Raw genomic sequence first — 23,068 nt, 5'->3', positions numbered from 1 at the left:
TCTGTCTTTAACTAGGGGTCATCTGTAAGTCAGGTGTCCTTAAGTAGGGGAACACCTGTACAAGAGTAAAACATTTTTACTTTAGTTTTCTGGTTTCAAAGTATTCTGGTCCACAGCAAATGTTCAGTTTTGTTCAAATGGCAAAAGCATTTTGTTCTTGAAAAGCTAGGCATCTAATTTCCATTGTTTCAGAACATTAAAAGTTAGGTGATTAGTTAGAGGGAACAGCTCTAATTAAGACTGAGATTTATATGGGCATATTGATATGAAAGAGTGAGTTAATCCGCTAACTGATTGTTGTACTGGAATCCTTTTTTTTGTATGTGTAATTGAGTTATCTATTTACATGTCTTATTTTATAAGTAGTAATCAAAGTATCAAATATTTTTATTGTTGGATATGCATGGATTGCTTTTTTTGAATATAAAAATATAGTACAGCCATAATTTAGATATTAAACTTAAACGTTTACAGAGTATATATCGTGAAAGATTGAGAAACATTTGGATATTGATTAATTCCTGACCCAGTTCTATTTACCTATTTTAGAGAAACCTTTAAGATGTAACAAACAGTAAAATGTTAGAAGCTTTACATAGGAAAACTCTCCAACTCAAAATATAAACAAACTTTATAAGTTTGAGGAGGAAATTGATTTCTCATTTTCCTTATTGACATTATTGATGCATTGCAATAATGGACTATTCTAAAAAGAATAGTTTAATTACTTGGAATTTCCAATGACTATTATGTGTGGTAGAACTGACTGTGGAATTAATCTTTCCTGTAAGTGTACATTATAATTATCCCATTGTTTGACTTTTCCTGTTTCCTTAAAAGAGTAGATTTTTCTATTTCTGACTTTCTCCTTCTGTAGAATTTTTTTTATTTTTAATAGACATAGGACAAACTGTCAACTGTTTCTAACAAAGTCAAACCTTAAAAAGTTACGGTATTTAATAACACTGAAAACTTGATACCCAAATAGTACCTAATGGCCCTACAAAATATGTACATAAAAAATAAAGTATGTAAAAAGTGATTTACTTTATAATCCAAGGTAATTTAATTTAAAGTTTAATACGAGCTTTGCTCCTGTACTTACAGAGGACCTATCAGGGCGATTTGGAACACTAAACCACCCACAGGTGGTTTATAGAATGGTGGTTTAATAAATTGCCTTTCTTAAGTCCCTCTGTGGCTGCTCATAAAATGATTTTAAAAAAAATTATATTTACCTCGGACCGGTGCACCATGCTCCTGTGCAATTGCACAGTGAAACCAGCATTAAGTTATACAATTAACTTTTATATTTATGTAAATGAAGCATGAGAACTTTAAGTAACAGTGTGTACTTACGTAAAAATGACAAATTGCTGCTAGAAATTATAAATAAATAATTCTTCAGTGTACCAGAAAAGCAAATTGGTGCTACCCTTTTACTACAAAATACAGCAGTGACATCAAATATTAAGACTTTGGTAAACTATTACCTGTTTCCTTTGGATCCTGAATTGAATCTGGAAAAAAAGGTGGGGAAGAAAAAATTCCAGTTCCTCACATCATGCCCTGGAGATTTCAATATAATTCAATATATCAAAGTAATATGGAATATATCCATTACCACAAATCCCTACAAAAAGAAACTTTCTTTCACACTACAACATCACAAAATAACAATTACTGAGGCACATATTACTATTATGCCTAAATACTAGATATAGATATCTAACATACAGTACCCTACATATAAGAGGTGAATTGGGCAAATTCACATAAAAACCTAAATACCACAATATACAAATATATATTCCTTTAGTTAAATCAATGTACAACAGAAGTTGAATATTTTACAATAATATATACTGCAACTCTAAATTTTGTAATAATATGCTGTATATAATCACATGTTCACGTGTGTCATTAGAGAATTTTTAGGTAAGGGAAATCCTTTGCCCCAGTTTATGCATGTATTTTAGGAAGTAACGCTTTGTTAGTATTATGGGTTTTATTAATCTTATTATAAGCCTGTTTGTCCTAATAATGATGTTTTATTGGTATATAGCTGTAGAATACTAATACTTATGAAGCAAATAATTGCCAAGTGACTGGCTCCTTAAACGCGATTATAGCTGGATGATCTGGTTGGATCAATTGTGGCACAACAAGTGGTGTTCTTACCCAGGGTCCTGAGAAAAAAAATATATATAAGACACCTCTATGAGAAAACTACCCAAAATTGCAAAGCATAGTAGTATTTAAGAGAGTAATTTCAAAGAAGATGACCAGTTTTCATAATGTATGCAGATGCTGAAACCAAAGGAAATCTGTTTATGAGAAGTGGGAGGTCTTCCCTATGAAGACTTTTTGAGAATTTTGACTATATATGGCTTTTTACAGGTTTGTATTATTTTGTTGCAGTGTTGGGGTCCTATGGTAGAAAGCGGCCAAATGCAACAATTGCACAAGTTTGTAACATACATTGCAACCCATGTTCGTATAAAGACTGTTGTGAATGATGATCATGCCTCTGCAAGCCATTTAATGTGTACAAACCTATTTATATACATATGTGGTATACAGTAATGAGAATCAAAACATCTGGTACCTTGAAGATAATAATAATCATAACCTTAGGTAAATAAAACCTATCATAAATAAAAACACTCAACAAACTCAAGCGGTTCATTTGTGTTTAACATAAATTTTAAAAATCGAAGTCAAGTCTGAAAAACTAAATCCCCCATATGGATCAATCACTTGTAGCAGAGCCTATACCTGCAAGAATTTCAAATAATAATTTCCTGTATGACTTGATGCCATCAGTCTCTTAAATAATTCTTTAACATGTTCCTGGGTGATGTGTGGGCCTTTACAACACAATGGGGGGTTATCACATTGCCTGGTTTCTTGTACAAATTTTTGCAACTTTTTGTTGCATGTGTCAATATGAGACTTGTGTGTGCCATTTAGGGTTGCTGTGTAACTTTTAAGGCATTAAATGTAGCAACATAGATTCTTTTTGTTCTAAATTAAACCAGAGGGCAAAAAGTCGCAATATACTTCATAGCTGAAACATTTGGCATATCCAACAAAAAAAATCTCAACTTGATAAAAAATGTTTTATATATATATATATATATATATATATATATATATATATATATATATATATTACTTAATTATATATAATTATGATAATACATAAACCACATACCACAAATATTTGCCTACCCCCCCAAAAATTCTTGAAGATGATGACATTGGGGGCGGAAACAGGAAATACGATGACAATATATATCAGGACAATGGACTAGCATTGTGTAGCATTTTTGCCTTCACACAGAAAAAAAATATCTGTTAAAGGATGAAGCGTTTTATCTTCCTGCTGCTGGTGATTTTCTTTTCCTGCAAGGTGAAGAGTCAAAGTGGAGATGCAGAATTAAGCTGTCAACGTGTCATGAACATATTCCCTGCAAAGCTCAGAGATCTAAGATCCACATTCCAGAAAGTCAAAGACTATTTTGTAAGTATGTTACTGCAACAATAAATCTAACACTTATGCTCTCACCATCACAGCATAATTCTGTTTCTTGTCATACGTCATATTCGTCTATTGTATTGTATTTTTACTTTTGTACACTTTTCTTCGCTTGCATGGGAAAGTGCATTATTTCCTTTTTATATGTGTCTTACACCTATGTTTCTTTTACGTAGCATGCATATTAATAGAATTATTAAAAAATCCTATAGACATTCTTTTGGTTTGATCAAAGTATACATAGATAATATCAGAAACATTAGAAATATCTCTTATATTTCTACTAATTTTTTTTTTCTACACAGCATAAAAACTTTGCCCTTCTTTACTAACTTTACTATAACAGGGGACTAGTCTTCTGGAGCCCGAAATAAAAGAAAAACTAGTAATGCACATGCAGACAGCTACAATATGTGGATGTAATGCTGCTCTTGTCTTACCTCTGTGTACATATACTACAGCTATACTATAGTATACATATAGTATATGTACACTATTCATATACTATAGCTGTATCTAGGTATATACACCATAGCTATGTGGATGCAATGGTGAACTTGCTTGCCTCTATGTACATGTAGACATTTATGGAGGTGTAATGCTACTCTTGTCTTACCTCTATGCACCAATACACAGCTACAGTATGTGTAAATGTAATGCTACTCTTGACTTATATGACCTCTGGGTATATGTAGACAGCTATACGTCTATGTGCATATACACAGCTATGTGGATGTTAATGTTATATAAGGTTATAATGTTACCATTACCTCAATATATATGTAGGAAGCTGTGTGGATGTAATGCTACTATTATCTTACCTTTTTGTACACGTTATATGGATGAAATGCGTCTCCTCTCTAACATGAGAACTTCATTTAACATTCAGCATGATACAAAATGGGGAGGTAGTGATAGTACAATATGCAGAAAATACTAATGTGGTCAGCTGCCACCGATTTGTTTATCTATTTCTTAACAATAAAATTCTCCCACAGCCCGTGAGTCATAAGCCCAGAGAACGTGTTACATAAATGATGCAACATTCTCATAAATTTTAGCTAATGAATTTGCATGTTGCTATTTCTTTTTCTAAATGATTACAAAACACACCCTCCACCTCGATACTACAAAGACACCACAAGATGAAGTCACTCACAAAGGTTTTTGTAGCAATGCAAGCTATATTGCTTCCTTACCTCAGCATGTCCTATCGACATGTCTTATAGAGCCAGTAGATCATGTCTTCACATGTTTTATAATTCTACTCTGTTTAGTAAAGCTCCCGCTAGACATAAAGTGAAGCCAATGCTGTTAATTATACAAGCTACAAGCGTGACAGCGAGTACTAGTAGAGGAAATACTCGCTTTTTCACTATTAGAGTACCTCGCCCATAAAAGAGCACTGTTCTTGTATGATCCTCAAAGTGACTCATAGTTCACACAAACAGAGAACATGTTATAGATTCACTGTTGATAATTCTGCCACATAATACTCGAATACCATGTGGCTCTTCCCACAAAAAGGTCTGTACTGTTGTTTTTCATACAAGGATATAACCAAAATCTGTGGGCTCTTTAGAGGAAATGATTTGGAAAGTCTTCACTTCAATTAGGCAGAACATGTAAATGTTCACTTTTTGTTGCATTTCAAAATGTATTTTTATCTTCGTATACATAGGGCATCATTAGTAATGTCTACTCAATCAAACAATAATTATAGAAAGCTAAATCCTCAGTGCCAAAAAGGACAGAAAGCACATGATTACAAATACCGAAATTAAAGATTCCGGGTTATGCTCAGTTGTAGATATTGGAGATTCTTTTTCTGATAAAGTTGTAAATAGAATGAATTAAACAATTATGAAACAACCTTATAGCCACCTAATTCAGTGTTTTTCTACTTTTCAGCAAATGAAGGATAATGTCCTAGACACAATATTACTTGAAAAAGATTTGTTGGATGACTTTAAGGTAAAGTATTTTTAATTATTAGCATCACTGCATCATTTTAGAGTTGTAAAGATTTGGGCATATGCTAATTTATTAACATTGCTCTTATAAATTTTATAAACATTGATTACTTCTCACCATGTCTTCACACCAGGAGGTTAAGAGAATTAATGCTGGGGTGCTTCACTGTACATAGACCACAGTCAAAATAAAAGTGAACAGCAAAATAGAGAAGGAACTTCATAACCCTTTATTTCAGCATATAAGTGAATGCTGGTCACGTCCATGGATGACGTTGACTCATGTGTCCACTGTGCTCAAATAAAGGTTTATGAAGTTCCTTCTCTGGTAAATGCCACCTCCTTCCTATTCACTTGAATTATACCTGGACTGTTGTTTATGAATAGGAAAGCAACCACCCCCCTTCTATTAACCTCCTGGCTCCAAAACGTATACCTCTTTTGGTGTGACTCATCCTCACTTCTTGTCCTGGTTTAAACAGCACATGATGGAGATTTATTAATATGTTTTGTTTTTGTTAACATCCCTTTCCTGTTTTACAGAGTTCAATTGGTTGCCAGACTGTATCTGAAATGATTCGATTCTACCTGGATGATGTCTTACCACTTGCAAATGTAGACAAAAATGATGTAAAATCAAATGTTTATTTCATGAAGGACAAGCTCTTTGACCTTAAACAGACAATTAAACGCTGTGTAAGTACACAGAAAATGTACAAATATATATGGTATCTACTAAATATATTAGGATTAATTACTACAATTTTGTTACATATGAGTATTATTGAGTGTACAGTTGGTCTTGATGTCACATAGAACAGATATGCATTTATTCCTTTATCCATAAATTAAGAGTATTTATTTATGTATATTTCTTTTTTATGATGAATGTTGACTATACATTTTTTTTTTGATGCCTTGCTTTTATTCTTCAGTGTAGGAGTTAAAGGGCTTATTGTGCACCTAAAGGGAATCTGTCAGCAGTCTTGACCATATAAAGCTGCAGAAAGGGTTAGTTAGCAGACATGGAGAAATATGTAACCTCGCCATTATGTATGTTGTCAGTAAAATATTCCTGTATTGCAGCAAGATTAGGAGCTTTCTGTTGCACTGGTGGGTGAGATCCCTTCAATGTAGTGATGGTTCTGTCTGAATCCTACAACAGTTGCTCAGCAGGAGTGGCAATACAGTGTTTAATAAGGAGATATATCACACCAGAGTTCTTCAAATTCAGTTACAGCCCTGGAATATAAATGCATTTTTCACAGTTCTGCTGCTACTAACACACACAATGGTATAGTTACAGTAGCTCTACATAATGAAATTCTACAGAAGAATCCAATTGCCTAATTAGATATATCTGAGTTTAATTGTATACAGTGATGGTCTTCTAATATTTGAAATAACATTAAGCGATACCAATGTGGCACAAGTTCCTTGTATAATTATTTCCTTCAGTATTCCTTAAAATATCAGTAGTTGGAGATCATGAAATTGTTAGATCTTTTCATGTGTATCTTTGACATGTCAAACGATTCATTCACAGTGATGCTTACAGTATGTATTGCTTCTTTTCTTTACAGCAACATTTTCTTCCATGTGACAAAAAAAGCAGAGCAGTACAACAAATAAAGAAAAAGTATAGCACGGTATGTGTCTGTGTTTCCTATTTCCTAAGATTGAAAAACTAAAAATTAAATGCATGTTTCAGCCAATAGGGCTTATGTTTTTTTATGAAGACACCTGTGTGACCACCACATATCCAAGACTGCATTTAGAAATAAACAATAAAGGTTCCTAATTCAAGACAACAAGCAAATATCTCTAGAATTATGTGCTAATAAAATGTATAAAAACAGAAAAAAACTAAAAAAAACCTTTAAAGTATCCCAATACTACAGCTGACCCATTCATAAATAGAGAGAGCTGTATTTCCTGCTTGAATAACAATGATAGATGTCAATGTATCTTAAGCAATATATGTTTCCTGTCTGACCATCTGCCAACATCTGTAATGAAGAAGCTCGTTGAGCCTCTGAAAGCACCAACCACACAGTATTATGTAAATGATGTGTATAGATGACATTCTTACGTTAGTAAGTTACGCAAGGAATTTATGAATCTGTTATGGAGAATACCATTTGTGCAATGATGAATTTATGACATATACTATTATGCATCATGAAATATTCAGGTCATTTCACATGTACCTAAGATTTATTACGGTGGTTTAAACTTAACACTTTACAATTCTAATTCTACTACATGTAACCCTAATAGTAATACGTACAAATCTTCTGACCCAGTTTTTTTAAACCTATTTTGAAAACTATTTCGGTAATTAATTTATAAGCATAAAGGTCAATAACTGAGATAAAAAAACATTTGTTACGATTTCATTTTTGGGTTAAGATTAAGAAATATATATCATGGTAAAATTTTAAAATACATATATATAAATATGCTACAGTCATTTGACATTTGACATGAACACTGCATGATGAATCATATTATATGGTAAATGACAACATTATCCTTTACTATTTAAGATACAAGTCTATGATATTAACTGTTTTAATTGAAATTGTGAAATAAATTTATGACAAGACGTCTGTGATGGACTTAAGCTTAGACCTAGATTTTTTTTATCCCAGTTTAACATCAAAGATGTTCAGTGTGAATATATTTCAACATATTTCATTAATATTCTCAAACTATAACATAGTTAAAGTTGTAATAGTATTTTTAGTTTTAGGTTATTTGTACAGTAGTTAAATATATGTGTATCTAAGAATTCTGCTATATTCTCAAGATGCTTTTCTTACCCTTTATTTCTCTTCAATTTCATTTCCAGTTAAAGGATCAAGGGATCTACAAAGCAGTTGGAGAATTTGACATCTTTATTGATTATATTGAAGAATACCTGATGACTAGGAAGAAGTAATACAGCTTACTTTGCAGGATGTGTACTTTTAAGTAGTTTACATATTTTTCACTCCTAAAAATTGTAGAGATGTTCTTCCCCTTTTTTAATTTTAAACTGTGAATATTTTTGAACTGTGTACATATTTGTTAGAGTATATCAAAGGGGAACTTTAAAAATGTCACCTGGTGTATACTCTCTGTTATTAAATGTTTTGCTGTTATAATATGAACACAAAGGTGAAGCCCAAATTGACTTTTAGCTTGAGAGGGACAAATGAAGAACATTCTGTTGAATGTAAAATATAATTTGGGATGCTGATAATAATCATGTTGATTAGTGTCATGATGCTGAATGCTGCAAATCCCCAATTCTACATATATTGGAGGATTTTATGTTTGTATAAACTGCATGTTTTAGTGCTAACTTAGGTATTATTGATACATGGGAAATGCTCAAATGAAGCCATTTTATGACTATGTGTTCTACTTTTAAGTGTTAGCTTGCTTAGATCTTGCAAAAGGATTCAAGTCTTTATAGCAAAGCTTCCCTAAGAAACATCTGTATTACAAAAGGAAGACAAGGAAAACCATGCCTCTTTTAGCTACCTTGTAAGGCAGCTCCCTTGACATCAAGAATGACCTACAAGAAGCCTTATTGGATGTCTGTGTTGCCCTATGTTGATACAGGGTAGGGTTGACATTCTGCACACTTTTGCATAGGAGCATTTTCTTAAAGACTGATAACACTGACGACACAAAGAGACTTATATCTTTCATGAAGATGTTCTACCAGAATCTCACACAACCAACCAGAACCTAACTTTGCTGCTGTTGAGGAGCCAAAAATGACACAGTACAGTAGTAATGTTCATGAGATACGTGTCTATGGTTGGAATACTGCGTCACATTGGTAACGTTATACATTTATAGTTGTTGCATTAGAGACAACTTCTTCCTTTTACACTGTATTTGAATTGCTAGAGGCCACTTATCTTTTAATCTGTTATTAATGGCTATTTTTTGTAATTTTATAATTTAAGGTTGTCAGCTGACACCATTACTGTACTTATGATATGAAGCAGTCCCATAAAATTCCTTGATCATTTAATTCTATCATAATTTTACCTAACCATATGCATCCTTTTTAATAATGGGATGCTAAGATGTGCTATATTAATAGTAATATGCACATAATATTGTTGAAAGTGTATCCTCAAAGAGGACTTGCTACCTATATTGAAAATAAAAAGAGTAATACAAAAATAATAGTTATTAAAAAGCTGTGGTCATTTCTATTGATGTTTACAACCATACACTGGACAAATGTGTTGAATGCTCGCTTTTGTAGTATTTTCTGTCCTAAAGGATGACTAAGAACTCATACATTTCTTTGAAAAATAAATATACGTCTGTTTAAGTTATGTCGATAAAATAGATTTGTTGTTTTTTTAATGTAATGATATATTTTTAATAAAAAAAACATTTTTTAAAAGAGCCGTGCTGGTCTTGCTTTTAAACTACTTACCTTTTTTTCATCATCCATGACATTACCAGGGCATGTTCTCCGTGGATTAATAAACCTTTAGTTGTCCAAGTAATATCCTGGGGTTGGGATAAGCAACTATAACAATAATTCTGTTCTCTAGTACTTTGTTGTGTGGTGGCGGAAATGTTTTTTGGTCCAGCCTATTGCACAGACTTAATGTGCACTAGTCCCTGCTGCTTGCGTATGCTCAAGTTAAAGTCTACCAATAAGAGACAAAAGTTCATAGTTAAATATTGCTATCCTTAGCCTCAGGAAACCGAAACCTAGACATAGAACAGCTGTATGTGTTTGACCATAAAACAACACATTAAGGTAATGTTAACTTTTTGGTGTACAATTATCTTGAAATCTGTGGATTTGAGCAAAAACATGTAAAAACCTAATCCATTTCTCACTTCAAACATTTTACTGCAGACTTCTTAAATGAACTCACATGTTGAATCCAGATTCTGAAAATTTAGGCACAAAAACTTTCCAGTTCTCTACGCAAGACACAAATAACATAAAAGTTAAAGAGTTATTCCAACATATGTAATTAAAAAGCTTACTAAGCTATCTTGTAAAATTTTACACAGAAAATACACCAAAGGAGCTACAAACACAATTCAATTCAGGGGCTAATTTTTAAACAAATCCAGGGAATAACTAAATATATAGATGGAACATTAACATATAATCACCAACAGACTTTGAAAATTTCTATAAGTCTTATAGTTAAAAGACTCCCCCATTGAGTCTCTGTGTCTGAGAGCAGAACAGTTCTAGTTTCCCATGGTAACCATAAAGAGGTAAGACTTCATTTTCCCAAAGGTGTTTACAAAATTAAAGCTGTGCTCTAATTGGTTGTCATGATCATCTAGAACTGTTCAGCTTTCAGACACTAGAGCAGGCTCTCAGATAAATCTCCCAAATATTGTGTGGGATGGCTCTTAAGAGGCTGCTTTGAAAAGTAACTTGTACCCTACATACTGTATGTACGTGTACATCGTACACATGTACATAGGGGTGAAACTTTTTTTTTTACTCTTTATTACGAAATTGCAGTCATATAGAAAGAAAAGGAACACAAGTTTGTTTTTTTCAAAGAAAGACATTCATATTTCCTATATTCCTTTTCATGTCTTTCACCTTCCATTTCCATTAAATCTCTGTAAACCTGTTTTACTCTAATGCTGTTAATGTATGGGTATTTTTATCTACTTGTCTTTATAGTTAAATAATCACAGTCAAGTCTCCTTTCTATTTTTTTCATAATCTCCCTTTATTCTTACTAAGTATATCAATGTGGAAAAAAATGGGTCAGAGCAGTTTGGACCTGTATATTTTTGAAAATGGGTCATTGGTGACTGGAGACAATGAGAAGGCGAAGATGTGAAATGTGTTTCTTAGCTCAGTTTATACAATAGAAGAAGGAACTCCTGACGTGGGTGATACCAGTGTGGGTCATGCATCCTGTAATATACTAAACTGGCTGAATGTAGACATGATCCAGTGCTTAAATAACTCAGTTCTGTTATTGCTGTGCTGCTGTCTAAAATCTTCAGAGATTCTCTAATGACTGGAATGATGTGCCAAGTGACTGGCGAAAGGTAAATGTGGTGCCAATATTTTAAAAAGGCTCTAGAACCTTGCCAGGCACTAAACTGCAATTGTGGGGAAAATATTGGAAGGGTTACTAAAAGACTGCATACAGGAGTATATGACATCAAATAGTATAATAAGTGACAGCCAGCATGGGTTTACTAAGAATAGAAGTTGTCAGACTAACCTGATCTGCTTCTATGAAAAGGAGAGCAGATGCCTGGATGGAAAAGCTGCTGTGGATATTGTGTTCTTGGATTATGTTTTTGAAAAGTCCCTTGTTGAGAAGGACCTGTGTGTACTAGTCATAAATTAAATAACAGCATGCAATGTCAATCAGCTGCCTTCTAAAGCCAGCAAGATCTTGTCATGTATCAAAAGTGATATGGACTCTTGTTATAGGGATGTAATATTACCACTGTACAAGGCATTGGTTCGGCCTCACCTGGAATATGTCCTCCAGTTCTGGGCACTGGTCCATAAAAAGGATGCCCTGGAGCTGGAGAAATGCTACAAAAAAGATAATGGGTATGGAGGGTCTCAGTTATGAGGAAAGATTAAAACAACTAGATTTATTTAGTCTGGAAAAGAGACGACTACGAGGGGACATGATTCATTTATATAAATATATGAATGGTCCATACAAAAATTATGGTGGAAAGTTGTTCCAGATTCAATTCAATCAAAAGGCTAGGCACCACTGTCTCAGTGGTGACAGGGCTTCTTTACTATGAGAACGGTCAAACCCTGGAATAGCTTTCCTCAGGCGCTGGTTTAAGCAGGGACAGCAGAAAGCTTCAAGAAGGGTCTAGCCGCCTTTTTACACCTAAATAACATTGACAGTTATGTTATATAATTGCTTCCCCTAAATCCCTTCCTCGTCCAATCGCTTCCCTTCCTTGGTTGAACTTGATGGACATGTGTCTTTTTTCAACTGTATAAGCTATGGTGCTATGAAAATGCTTAGCAATGTCAGTAAATTAGATTAATTTAATTAATGAACTCTGGGGCTAGAGGAACTTATATACATTGTCCAGTCTTACTCAGATCTCCCCTGTTATTGCGATTTCCCGCATACCAATCAAGATGGATAGTCGGGAAGAAACAAATTGATCTTTTTCCACAAATCTGCACAAGCATGGCTCTCCTGCTAGCTACACACAAAGGGCATCACATTACCCACCCAGAGTAAGCAGGGAGCAGCAGACCTTTGCTCCAGAAGTTAGTGTGTAGAATTTACTGTCTAAGCAAAGCATGTTTTCACAGACAAGAGAAAAGCAGCACAGCCATTGGAGACAGCTGCAAAGAGCCATTCTGCTCACCAATACAGTAACTCTTCCAAATGCTAATAATCGCTGCCACCAATCATTACATCCTACAGGATGCCTTCTCCAAGAACTTTAAACATACATCCAAACACACTTTTTTGGCATGATACAAGTTCACCCAAACAAACACTGCTTACAGTAGAACACAAGCTTAAGCCTAGCAAGCAAACATTCAAAGAGTAAATTGCCTCTCTGAATTTATCATAGTTTTACAGTATATGAGGCTGGAAAAAGACGCAAGTCCATCAAGTCCAACCTTTAAGAATGAAACAAATGTTTTTTCCCAATAACCCGTGATATTTTTGCTCTCCAGAAAGGCATCCAGGCCTCTCTTGAACATGTACATAGAGTCCGCCATAACAACCTCTTGCGGCAGAGAGTTCCATAGTTTCACTGCTCTTACTGTAAAGAATTATTATCATTTATGGCGATGGTAGAACCACCTCTCCTCTAGAGTAGAAGATGTCCCCTCATCCTGGTCACAGGCCTAGTTATAAAAAGATTTTTGGAGAGATCCTTGTGTTGCCTGTTCAGGTATTTGTACATTGTAATGAGGTCTCCCCTCAGCCGTCTTTTTTTCTAAACTGAATAATCCCAAATATAGTAATCTGTCATTCTATTCTAGTCTCCCCATTTCCCTAATAATCTTGGTTGCTCTCCTCTGCACCCGTTCAAGTTCTACTATGTTCTTTTATACACTAGTGCCCAAAACTGCACACAATATTCCAAGTGTGGTCTGAACAGTGATAAGGGCAAGACTATGGGGCACATTTACTTACCCGGCCCATTCGCGATCCAGCGGCGCGTTCTCTGCACAGGATTCGGGTCCGGCTGGGATTTAAGATGGTAGTTCCTCCGCCGTCCACCAGGTGGCGCTGCAGCGCCGAAAATAATCTTAACGCCCCGGAATGCACCATCCCATAGAAGGTGAAGGTGAGCGCTCCCCAAGCGACACATTTTCGGTTTTTAAATGCGGCGGTTTTTCCGAATACGTCGGGTTTTCGTTCGGCCACGCCCCCCGATTTCTGTCGCGCGCATGCCGGCCCCGATGCGCCACAATCCGATCGCGTGCGCCAAAAACCCGGGGCAATTCATGTACAAGCGGCGCAAATCGGAAATATTCGGGTAACACGTCGGGAAAACGCGAATCGGGCCCTTAGTAAATGACCCCCTATGTCTCTATCATGAGAATTTATTCCTCTCTTGATACATTCCATAATTTTATTTGCTTAAGCAGCAGATCCTTGGCTTTGGTCACTAAAATTAAGTTTACCATCCACCAATATCCCCAAGTCTTTTTCAACTGCAGTTTTAATTAGAAATTGACTATTTAGAACATAATTGTACTTTTTGTTTCAATGGCCCATGAGCATAACTTTATATTTATCTACATTAAACCTCATCAACCATTTCTTCGCTCATTCGTCCAGAAATCCCTCTGTAAAACCACCATTAACCTAATATATCCTGTCAAATGAAGGGGCCAACTGAATGCCCAATATCTTTACGCCACTGCTTCATAGTGGCATTGGATAATGAAACATTAAGAGCTTCTGACTTATTATGATTGAGCCCAAGTCCCAAAATAGCAGCAAATAAATCCATGGTTCTGTACAGATTAGGAAGCGAGACCATAGATATAGTTACCAACATCAATATATCATCTACAAATAAAGGACATTTATGTCCGATACCTCTGTTATACCAAATTGCCAAAGCCAAAGGCTCAATGGCCAATAAAAACAATTACAGGGACAAGGGACACCCTTGTCTGGTGCCTCTTTGGATCAAAATTTTTGGAGAGTAAAACCCCCTAATCTGCACAGAAGCTATTGGAGCCGCATACAGGCTCCTTAAAGTAGTGAGAAAATTATTCCCGCGGACCCACTTTTCTAAGCTTACAATTACTAGACATTGGAAGGACCCTCTTTGCCCACAGACAGAAGAAGCAATTAGACAAATTAACTCAACATGCGCCTATGAAAAGGCAATAGCACTGCAGAATAACAGAATATCCCAAAACGATTCCCATTGGAAAACCTGGACCACCTCCAATTTCTACACAGAGTAACTGTCTGAAGAAACAGAAAAAAACATAAAAATGCAATAATAAGGAAAACATGCAGTTTAAATGTATGATTCCCATTTATTTCAGTTTGTTTTTAATTTAAATTTAAATATACTTTTGACTATTTACTGGTCTGGATCTCACAGAGTTAACTCAGACTAGAGATAGTCTGTTCAATATTAGTTAGGAAAACTAAACAATATAGATTACATGTCAATAACCATACTAACTCAAGAATGTTTGATGTACATCATAAAAGAGACAAGTATAAGTTGCATGTAATGTCTACACAGGAGGTAGATTGAAAATGTAAACCTGCAAATGACATGATTAATCTATTCAATAACATCTGTATGTTAAGAAATTTTGGAAAAATTAATAAAAACTTTATAAAAAAAAAAAAAAAAAGATATTCACAGGTAACCAAATCAAAAGCTTTATGTAGTTCTAAATACAAAAGTAGTCCAGGAGTCCCCCCTGCATCCCTATTAGAGTGCATGACTAAAATAAGATCAAAATCTCTTCTAGTGAGATGGGAGGCCTGATGCCCCAGAACAAAGCCCACCTGGTCTGGATGGATATACTCAGCAATAAACCTTTTTAGTCTCATAGATAAAATCTTTGTAAATAGTTTCAAATCAGTATTAATGAGTGATATGGGGCGCTAATTTAAACACTCTAAGTGATCTTTACACAGCTTCGGGATAACCAAATTACATGCCCTCGACATTTCCCAAGGCATGAACCCACCCTCCCCTATGTAATTAAACAACTGGGACAGGAGTGCTGCCAAAATATCAGCAAACTTATTATAATATAAATAGGGAAATCCATCCGGACCAGGGGCTGAGGAAGTTTTAACTATCTTAAGGATGAGGAGAAGGGTGCTTCCAAAGAGTTAGCATGTTCTTGGGAGAAGGACTTAATACAAAATTTAGAAAAAAAGGAGTTAGCTTTCATTTCATCTAATTTCGGAGGATCCGAATATAGGGAGGAATAAAAGCTATGAAACTCCCCCAAGACAGCCTGTGGGGATTGGATAAATGGTCATTAGATAGTCTAAACTTGGGAAGAACCCCAGGATAATCCCACAGAAAAAGCTTACAGGCCAAAAGCACTCCTAGCTTATCTCCATTGCAGAAAAAATGTATGCTTCATCCAACGTAGCCTCTTCTCCACCCTAGTTGTCAAGCACAAGTTTAGGTCTAGCCGTGGGTCATCTATTTCTTTTCTCAAGTCCAGAGATGGATTCTGTTTGTGACGATCCATCGCTGACTTAAGTAGGGCTTACTTTTGGGCCTATTGGGCCTTCTTAGCCTTAGTTAATCTAGAAGTGAGCTCAATAAAGCACCCCTGTATCATTGACTTATGCATAACCCAATCCAAAGCCGTGATCGTGTTGTCTGCTACTATGTCCCTACAAAAACTTTGTAATTCAGCTTCTATCTCTTTACATATTGTGGGGTCCGAGAGAATAGAAACATTCATTCTCCATTTAAACCCTCACAGTTTATGCCAGGTACTATCATGATCTGACCACTGTTGACAAAATGTTTGCCTCAGAATCTGGGAGAGGGTAACAGACAAGACAAAGACACTGGGACGTTTTATTACGCCCAGCTTCTGGCACTGGCTCACGAGCGGAGCCGACACCAGAAGCAGAGGGTGTCAGCTGTGTATTACAGCTGACACCACGCTCTGACACTCGCGATCAGAGCTGGCTCTGAGAAATTACTTTTTATTCTGTAAAATTGGGGGAAAAAAATAAAAATCTTTATAAACTAGGTATTTTCGCAATCGTTGTGACACAGATAATAAAAATTACACGCTACTTTTATGGTATGGTGAATGGCCAAAAAAAAACATATTTCCAAAACAAAGAGATAAATATATAAAAATATAAAATCTTAGCAATTAGCTATAGATGCCCCAAAATTATGTACCAGAAAAGTGCATCTCATGTGGCAAAAAATTTGACAATGCAAATCTGCTCTGAATGGCACCCCTTCCATTTTATACTCAGCCGTGTGCCAATACAGCCGTTTACCACTACCTATGGGGTATCAGTGTACTCAGGAGAAAATGGGTATAAAACTTTGTGGAGTCATTTATTATTTATTCCATTGCGAATGTTTAATTTTCCAGCCAAAATGAATGTATTGTCCAAAAATATTACAATTTGTAGACCACACCTCCATTTTGTTTCAACCCCTATAGAACACCTAAAGGGTTAACAAACTTCTTAAAACAGTTTTTCTTATATGTTGAGGTGTGTAGTTTCCATAATGGGGTAATATACGAGTCTTTCTATTATTTATGCCTCTCACAGTCAAATGAAAGCTGAGCTGCTATATTTAAAAATAGGTTTTGTCAATTTCCCAAAAAATTTTAAAAACGGCACCCAAATTCTGAGCCTCATTTATTTGGGTGCTATGACAATCTGCTTCAAAAGCAGATAATTTTGAACTTTTTTTCAACGACTTAACACAAAACATATCATCCAAATTTGAAAACTAATTTGAAGTACAATGTGTCACGAGAAAACAATCTCAAAATCACCTGGATATGTTAAAGCGATCCAAAGCTATAACTACTTATTGTGACACAGGACAGATTTGAAAAATGGGGCTGTATCCTAGATGCCAAAATAGGCTAAGTCCTGAAGGGGTTAATATGTTAGATATTAGCAAAATAAACTGTTGATTTCACGGCAACAAAGATCCGGCTGCAAAACCCAATGTTTACAAGGAAAATATTATATTATCATTCTCTGTGTTGATTATTTTACAGTGCTAACTGTAATTTCCAAATAAATTCTACTTCTAGATTCTACTCTAGAGGTCTCCTATGCAGGGCTGTGGAGTCGGAGTTATGATAAAATGGACCAAATCCACATACATATAATAAATTATAAAAATGTTGAAATTTCCTTTAACCGGTTCGCGACCGCCCGCCGTGTATTCACTGCGGCGGTCGCGTCGCGCTGCATGGAGAGGGCTCACGGGCTGAGCCCTCTCCATAGCCGGTAAGTCTTTGCTGCATATTGCAGCAAAGGCTTACCAGTAATATCCGCGATCGGTGCTAGCACCGATCGCGGGTGTCTTTACAGCGTGGGCTGCCGGCAGCCTCAAACAGATAGCGGCGCATGGGCGCCGCCATCTTACCTGGGATCGCCGCTCCCCGTGACGTCATCGGGGGGCGGCGATCCGTCTCCATGGTAGCCTCGGGTCTTCCAAAGACCCGAGGCTATTTCGTATTAACCCCTTCATTACAATGTGCTGAGTTAGAAAATCCCCATATACTGCCATACTGTAGTATGGCAGTATATGATAGGATCGATCAGACAACCTAGGGTTAAAGTACCCTAGGGAGTCTGAAAAATAGTATAAATAAAAAAAAGTTTAAAAAAAAAAAATTATAATAAAAAAACCTAAAATTTCAAATCACCCCCCTTTCCCTAGAACTGACATAAATATAAATAAACAGTAAAAATCATAAACACATCAGGTATCGAAGCGTCCAAAAATGCCCGATCTATCAAAATATGATAACGGTTTTTCAATGCGTTTAACCCCGTAACGGAAAATAGCGCCCAAAGTCAAAAATGGCACTTTTTTGCCATTTTGAAAAATCTAAAAAAATCTATAAAAAGTGATCAAAAGGTCGTACAGTCCTTAAAATGATATCATTGAAAATATTATCAAATTTCGCAAAAATGACACCACCCACAGCTCCGTACACCAAAGTATAAAAAAGTTATTAGCGCCAGAAGTTGGCAAAATCAAAAAAATTATTTTTGTACAGGAGGTTTTAATTTTTGTAAATGTATGAAAACATTATAAAACCTATACAAATTTGGTATCCCCTTAATCGTACCGACCCAAAGAATAAAGTAGACATGTCATTTGGGGCGCTCAGTGAAAGACGTAATATCCAAGCCCACAAGAAAATGGCGCAAATGCGTTTTTTCACCATTTTCATTGCATTTGGAATTTTTTTCCCGCTTCCGAGTACATGGCATGGAATATTTAATACCATCATTATGAAGTGCAATTTGTTATGCAGAAAACAAGCCGTCACACAGCTCTTTACGTGTAAAAATAAAAAAGTTATAGATTTTTGAAGGTGGGGAGTGAAAAATGGACATGAAAAAACAGGAAAGGGCCCGGTCCTTAACCGGTTAAATGTCTGTTCTATTCCTGATCTTCGGGTTCAGGCAAAGGGGCGAGAAACAGTTATTGGCCCACGGGCTTCATTGTCATACTGCTCAACTTTAAGTACCAGTACTCTAGCTACACCAACAACCACAACACAGCACAAAATGCCAACCCAGAAATTATAAATGCCACAGTACAGCAATAAATCCCACCTACCCCAACCAAATGCTACATTCAGAGCAGACAATAATAGTGTGGATCACTGATAATACTAGTTCTGGAGACCACAGGCTTAAAATGATAGCATCCCCCAGAACATAAAACTACTAATACTGGAGACCCCCAGAGTAAACAAGTTCTCGAGCCCTCCCATAGCAGTTAATAATGCTGAAGAGCTCATAGGAGATAATATGGAGACCCCCAGAGGAGACTAACAATACGGGAGACTCTTAGATCATAAAAGTAATAATATTGGACATCCCCAGAGTAGACAAAAAAAAAATAAATCCTCTCCTTTCCTGGCCCTTCTTCTCCCCTCCACATGCCGCTCTGTGCCCTGTGCTGGTTTTATGCGGATCAGGACCCAAAGCAGCACTGCTCCAGGAGTAGGGAGTGCCCGGAAATAGTACAGTAGATGAGTACTTGTCACTTCTGGGTCCTCTCCTGCAGGCACTTTGCTCTCGGCCTTGACCTACACCACTGTCAGCACACAGAGTGGAGTGCCAGGTGAAAACACAGGAGCAGAGAGAAATTCTGCACTAACTGCTACATGGCCTCCTGCACCAATGAATGCTTCAATCACTTATGTTACATCATTTATTGGGCAGTCAGCAGTTTTCGTACCACAGCTCATGGCTTATCAGACTGCATGAGGCCAGTTGGCACGGCTTGTGCACCCCTGATCCCCCTTTTAGATGAGATGAATGTGGCTGCACTTTATGTACACACTTGGGAGTGCAGCTCCTCTGCTACAGATTTGTGGAATAAGGCATAGGGAAGGAATGCTGAATTTATCTCGAGCACTGCTAAAGTAAACAGGAAAACAGGACTGTGGAGTCGGAGTTGGAGTGGGTACCATTTTAGTGAAGCAGGAGGCAGAGTTCAGGAAATTGAGGAGTCAGAGGTTTGGTTAAACGACTCCACAGCTCTGCTTCTATGAGGTCATTAATTAAAAAAATTAAAAATGAGAAGGCACCGCATCCACAACCTCTCCATAACATTTATAACATGAAAAAAAAATGTTGCCAAGGCTCCAGGTTTCCCAAATCAGAATCCAATAAAGCATACATGGGATGTAAAAGAAAAAAAAAGTCCTCACCTAGAAATTTTACATTGAAAACTGAATAAAGGAAGGGACTCCCATAAAGCTTATGTAGCATAAAATTCATCTAAAATATGTGAGTCACTTCAGTCAGCCAGCCTGAAGTAAGGGAACTTACATGCACAAGAAGCATGATTAGAGACTATTGGAGGTACTATATAGTGTATACTTCCGACCTCTAAGCAAGGGCAGAGATTGAATCCGTGGCTCCAACCGGCTTACCTAAAGATTGCTGTATGTTCTGTTTCTCTTTGTAACATTCAATAAGTAACTACCGTAAACACTTTTCATATGTAGCTATGTAGCTATAATCAATTCCCCTCCTTAGGTGAATCATAGGGCGTTGCAGCACAGTATTGAATAATAATATGGTTATATTCATAAAACACCCATAGAGATAAAGAACAGCACAGAACAACCCTGCTGCACATTACCTTATACTATTACTTCCTCTTTCTCCTTGAATTCTTTGTGTAGTTCTTTTGAAGGTCAAATTCAGGGCACGTGCATATTAGCTGACCAATATCATGTGTAGTATCTTTTCTTAACTGAATAGCTCGCTATAACTCACTTGGATCACAAGACATCTGAAGCCCAAAGAAAGAATCCTGAAGGCTGGAAGATTTGGACTACCTTAACATTTGGAAAAATTGAAAAATATCGAAGAATCTTCAGAAAAAGAAGGAGGGAGAAACCCAGGTCCCACTAGCACCTTTAAATATAATGCTACCTCCTCCAGGCAGAATAAGTTACCATCAAGAAAACTATCCAGTAGCTCCCAAAGCTCTCACACTACATAAGTTACACAGAGTTCATTAATCTCCTTCACGCCTGTTTCCCTTTCACTCTCTTGCCATTATCTGTTACAGTAGGGATAGTTAGGCATAAGGATAATTACGTGTGTGCGTTTGTACAGTATTCAGGGGCGTAACTAGGAGAGGCAGGGCCCTATAGCGATTTCGGCATGGGGCCCCTACTACCCCAATAAAATGTATACATGTTTGTAAAATTAGACATATTTATATACTCCAATACACACTCATACTCACACATTTATATACTTATACATACATTATATACTTACTCATAGGGGCTTATTTATCAGGGGTTCTGTGCCAGAACATTAGCATAGAAGCCCTGAAATAATCGCAAATGCTAGCGTATCACCAGCTCTTCAGATTATTTCTCCCTTTCCACCACCTCCACAGCAGGGAGGCGTGGAGAGGCGAGTAGGGGGTGCGACCAGCGGGGGAATGATCAGGCAGGGGGACAGGAAGCCACACTCGCTGCAGGCAGCGACTTTTCACACAAACACAAGCCAACCTCGTATGCTTTTGCACAAAAACCTGCGGTCATGCCTCTCTATGGCCACATGGCATGAAGGTGGGGTAGGCGCATAATAATCACAAATTCTTGCAGTGCTCAAGAATTTGTGATTATTTCACTGTTTCTATACCAGAAAACTGGAATAGAAGCAGTGATGAATTCCCCCACAGTATACACATAGTATACATACATTCTGTATAGTGCATGTACCTTGTAAACACATAATATACATAGACATACAGTATGTAAGCACCCTATATACACACATAAATACAGTATAAACACACCATATAAACACATACTGCATATACATACAAATAGAATATACACACATACTTACAGTATATAGATATCATACAGTATATACACACCATGCATCATATACATGAATATACAGAACATATTCACATACATAGAGTATATTTACATCATACACAAATATATAAAGCATATACACACCATACATTGTATACACACACATACAGCATATACACAACAGATACACACCATTAACACACACATATGTACATATATATCTTACCAAACTTGGCACTATTCGTCTACACCATGCTCCACTCCTCCTCGTAGATGTAAACTAATTCAGTATCATTAAATATTCTGCCCCCCCCCCCCCCTTTGTCATGATATCAGTCATTCCTGGCAGCTCCTGCTACACTTACAGTTTCCACAGAAATTACCTGTATACTTTCTCTGCTCTCCAGTCGGACATGTGCAGTCAGCTCCTTGTTCCCTGCTGTGGGGTTGTGGCTGCAGGTTCCTCTGTGTGAAGAAGCTTTGCTGATCAGGGGGATTGTGGGAGTTGGGGTTGGGGCAGCCATCTTGAAGTGATGCAACTGCAGCAGTGAGATATGAATTGACAAGTGCAAGAAAACAAAGTATACAGCCCAGGGGGGTGAGGTAAGGGTGTGCAACTATAATAAATGCAAAAGAACTGACCAGTTAAAAAAAAAAGTACATATAGTGACTGGAGAACCCCTTTCATAAAGATTTTTGGTATCTACATTGAGTGTGGTAAATAACAGTGTACAACACAGGGCAACTAGAAAAAAGAGATACATAATATTGCAAACAGTAAAGCAAGCAAATTTGTGATATTAATTGTTATACCGCATAATAACTGATATCACTACAGCGTCCTTTTACATAGGCGAGCCAGGTAGGAGCAGTGGCGTAACTACCGCCGTAGCAGCCATAGCGGTTGTTACGGGGCCCGTGAACTTAAGGGGCCCGGGGACACACGGCCGCATGTGCCTAACCCGCCTACTCCCTCCCAAACAGGCT

The 23,068-nt window shown here is 36.6% G+C and overlaps 1 protein-coding gene and 1 long non-coding RNA gene across 2 annotated transcripts in view; one reads left to right on the top strand and one right to left on the bottom strand.

The window, feature by feature from the left end:
• Nucleotides 1-22,569, bottom strand: part of LOC140116661 (uncharacterized) — a 77,107-nt gene extending 54,538 nt beyond the window's left edge. Inside the window, exon 1 of the long non-coding RNA XR_011852890.1 lies at nucleotides 22,465-22,569. This is a non-coding gene — a long non-coding RNA (uncharacterized lncRNA). The remainder of the gene's footprint in view (nucleotides 1-22,464) is intronic.
• IL10 (interleukin 10) lies at nucleotides 3,310-9,800 on the top strand. Its single transcript, XM_072133122.1, has 5 exons — nucleotides 3,310-3,526; nucleotides 5,453-5,515; nucleotides 6,058-6,210; nucleotides 7,098-7,163; nucleotides 8,369-9,800. The coding sequence occupies exons 1-5, from the start codon at nucleotides 3,368-3,370 to the stop codon at nucleotides 8,456-8,458; spliced, it is 531 nt and encodes a 176-aa protein (XP_071989223.1). The 5' UTR covers nucleotides 3,310-3,367; the 3' UTR covers nucleotides 8,459-9,800.
• Nucleotides 22,570-23,068: the final 499 nt, after the last annotated feature.

This window comes from Engystomops pustulosus, chromosome 2, assembly GCF_040894005.1.
Source record: "Engystomops pustulosus chromosome 2, aEngPut4.maternal, whole genome shotgun sequence".
In the NCBI taxonomy this organism is placed as follows: domain Eukaryota; kingdom Metazoa; phylum Chordata; class Amphibia; order Anura; family Leptodactylidae; genus Engystomops; species Engystomops pustulosus.
This window is presented reverse-complemented; position numbering and strand designations above follow the sequence as displayed.

What these genes read in the sequence shown, in the direction of transcription:
- IL10 (XM_072133122.1), top strand. Translation starts at nt 3,368, where the DNA reads ATGAAGCGTTTTATCTTCCTGCTGCTGGTGATTTTCTTTTCCTGCAAG. An exon ending in AGAAAGTCAAAGACTATTTT is followed by an intron (nt 3,527 to 5,452) that starts GTAAGTATGTTA and finishes TCTACTTTTCAG; the next exon opens with CAAATGAAGGATAATGTCCT. An exon ending in AACAGACAATTAAACGCTGT is followed by an intron (nt 6,211 to 7,097) that starts GTAAGTACACAG and finishes TTTTCTTTACAG; the next exon opens with CAACATTTTCTTCCATGTGA.